At 48.2% G+C, this 2,521-nt stretch overlaps 1 protein-coding gene across 1 annotated transcript; it reads right to left on the bottom strand.

Annotated features, from left to right (window-relative positions):
- Positions 1-167: 167 nt before the first annotated feature.
- Positions 168-1,106, bottom strand: LOC104134704 (olfactory receptor 10AG1-like). Its single transcript, XM_009648285.1, has one exon. The coding sequence runs from the start codon at positions 1,104-1,106 to the stop codon at positions 168-170; it is 939 nt and encodes a 312-aa protein (XP_009646580.1).
- Positions 1,107-2,521: the final 1,415 nt, after the last annotated feature.

The raw sequence follows: 2,521 nt of genomic DNA, 5'->3' as shown, positions 1-2,521 counted from the left end.
CAAGAGACCTTTCCCTTGAGGAGGGAAAGACCTTTTCTTGAGGAGGGTGAAAGCCAGGCTGGACACGTGGTTTTGTTAGAGCAAAGATGGGATGCTTTCTTCAGGCAACCACATGCCCCACTGGGACCTCTGGTGCTGTTTGGGACTATTTTACGTACTCTGTAGTATCACTTTGTCCACAGGAGCCTCTTCAAGGCAATTCTCACTTCTGTATTCCTCAGGCTATAGATAACAGGGTTGACCATGGGGGTCACAATTGTGTAAAACAGGGCCAGGTATTTGTCAGTGTCTCCAGAATCCCTTGACCGTTGCTTTAAGTAGATGACTGTGGCCGAGCCATAGAAGAGTGTCACCGTCCCGAGGTGTGAAGAGCAGGTGGCAAAGGCTTTGTGTCTGCCCAGAACTGAAGGTATTTTCAGAATTGCCCTGATAATTTTAATGTAAGAAATAACTATTAAGGAGAAGGGAAGGATTGCAAACACCAGGATGATAGTGTGCAGCACCAGTTGGTTCCAGAAAGTGTCTGCACAAGCCAGTTCCAGCAGAGGGGGGACATCACAGAAAAAGTGATGAAGGTCATGGGATGCACAGAAGGGCAAAGTGAAAACCTGGTAGGTCTGTCCTACTTGCACTGGTATGACAACCAGCCACAACCCCACCACCAGCCTGATGCAGAGACCCCTGCTCATGATGAGGGTATAGTGCAGGGGGTCACATATGGCTATGCAGCGGTCGTAGGCCATGGCAGTCAGGAGGAGGCATTCAATGCTGCCCAAGGAAACCAGGAAATACAGCTGGGCAGCACAGCCAAGGAAGGAGATCCTGCCATCTGCCAGCAGGAAACCCATCAGCATTTTTGGCAGAGTGACTGATGTGTAGCAGATCTCCAGGACAGACAAGTTCCTCAGGAAGAAATACATGGGGCTGTGGAGGCTTGAGTCCACCACGGTGATGAGTGCGATCATGCTGTTCCCTGTGAGGACCACGAGGTAGATGACCAGGAATACTGTGAAGCACATTCCCTGCAGGCTGGAGAGCTCAGCAAATCCCAGAAGAATGAATCCAGATCCAACGGTGTGATTCTCCAAGCCTTTCCTTTGGGGCATTTTCTCTCCGCAGAGCAATCCAAGCAACGGGCTCTTAGGGGATGCTGGTGGCCTGTCCACCGTCACAGACACTTCAAGCCTAGAGAAAGACTACAAACATCAGCATACATGTGATTGCAGGATTAGGCAAGCTTGACCAAGACCTGCATGAATGTTTGGAAATCTAGGGTGGTTTGCTTGCTGCAGGGAGCTTTGTAAAGAGAGGAAAGAATAGAATCTGTGAGCCTGAATGACTGGGATTTGTCATATGGGTAAAAGAAACTTGCCTTTCTTTTCTAGAGGTGATTTTCTTAAATAGAATGCCTGGTGAGAGATGAAGAAAGAAGGAAGACAATGGATAAATACTCGCCCCTTTAAGAACAGTCTTGCTTATGTTCCCTGTCCAGATCTTGCAAGAGCTGCATTTAATGTAAGAACACAAAGAAGAAAGAGGGTGAAAAGGAGGAAAGGGATGAAAAGATGAAGACAAAGCAAAGGAAGGCTCAACAAGGAGAGGCAATCAAAAGAAAGCAAGGCAAGGCAGGCTTGATGCTCCTCACATGTAAGAGCTCATCCCCTGACACTGTGTCGCCACACAAAGGTCTGGGAGACTATTTTAGATCTGAATCATTACTTTTTACCTGGTGGAGGGTGAATCCCACCAGAAGTAAATCAGGCTTCTGTCTGCCAAGGAAGCCAGTGACACTGATGCATCCATGGGACATTTTAACAAGACAGAGAAGCAGCAGTTTACACATAAATCATAAGTTTTCAGGGTGCTAAGATACAGTTTTATGTAAGCAATCCAACTGCTTCATACAGTTTTCAGTCATATAGAGAAGAAAGTGATTAACATTGGGGGATCTCCCTACGATACCCACTTTTACTGGACAGGTCAGGCTTCTATACCTTCTGACTGAGCCCTGAATAATTCAGCATGCCTAAACTGGCTGCTCGGTCGCTTGGACTTCTGACAGCTTACAGATCCAGCCGAGAGCCCATTTACTCCCATCCCAGCCCTGCAGTGCTTCCCAGTGCCCTGCAAGCCCTTGCAGAACCAGAGCAATGCTCTTGCTGCCTGGGGAACTGAGCCTTCCTTTTGCATTTCCCACCTTCCCAGAGCATAAAGGCTTCTTGCTGGGCACACCTGAACGATGTGAGGCTCAGGCAAGCGGCACTGGAATAGCAGGTTGCTTCTCATGCACAAGAGATCCAATGGAAAGATGTTGAGGAGTCTCAGTTTGACATGGAGAAGGAATGGCCTCTTCCAGGCAGAGGACGGAGGGTGCTGGCTGTGCCTCTCCAGCTATCGCTACCTCCCTTCGAGAAGCCTTCTTAAACTCTGATGCATTAATGATGAGAAGAGCAGGTCAGGAGAGCTGTCATAAAAGCATTCAGAGTAGCCAAGTGAAAAACACACGGTAAGTTTCTCAAAG

The sequence above is a fragment of the Egretta garzetta genome, unplaced genomic scaffold (assembly GCF_000687185.1).
Source record: "Egretta garzetta isolate BGI_Z169 unplaced genomic scaffold, ASM68718v1 scaffold881, whole genome shotgun sequence".
In the NCBI taxonomy this organism is placed as follows: Eukaryota; Metazoa; Chordata; class Aves; order Pelecaniformes; family Ardeidae; genus Egretta; species Egretta garzetta.
This window is presented reverse-complemented; position numbering and strand designations above follow the sequence as displayed.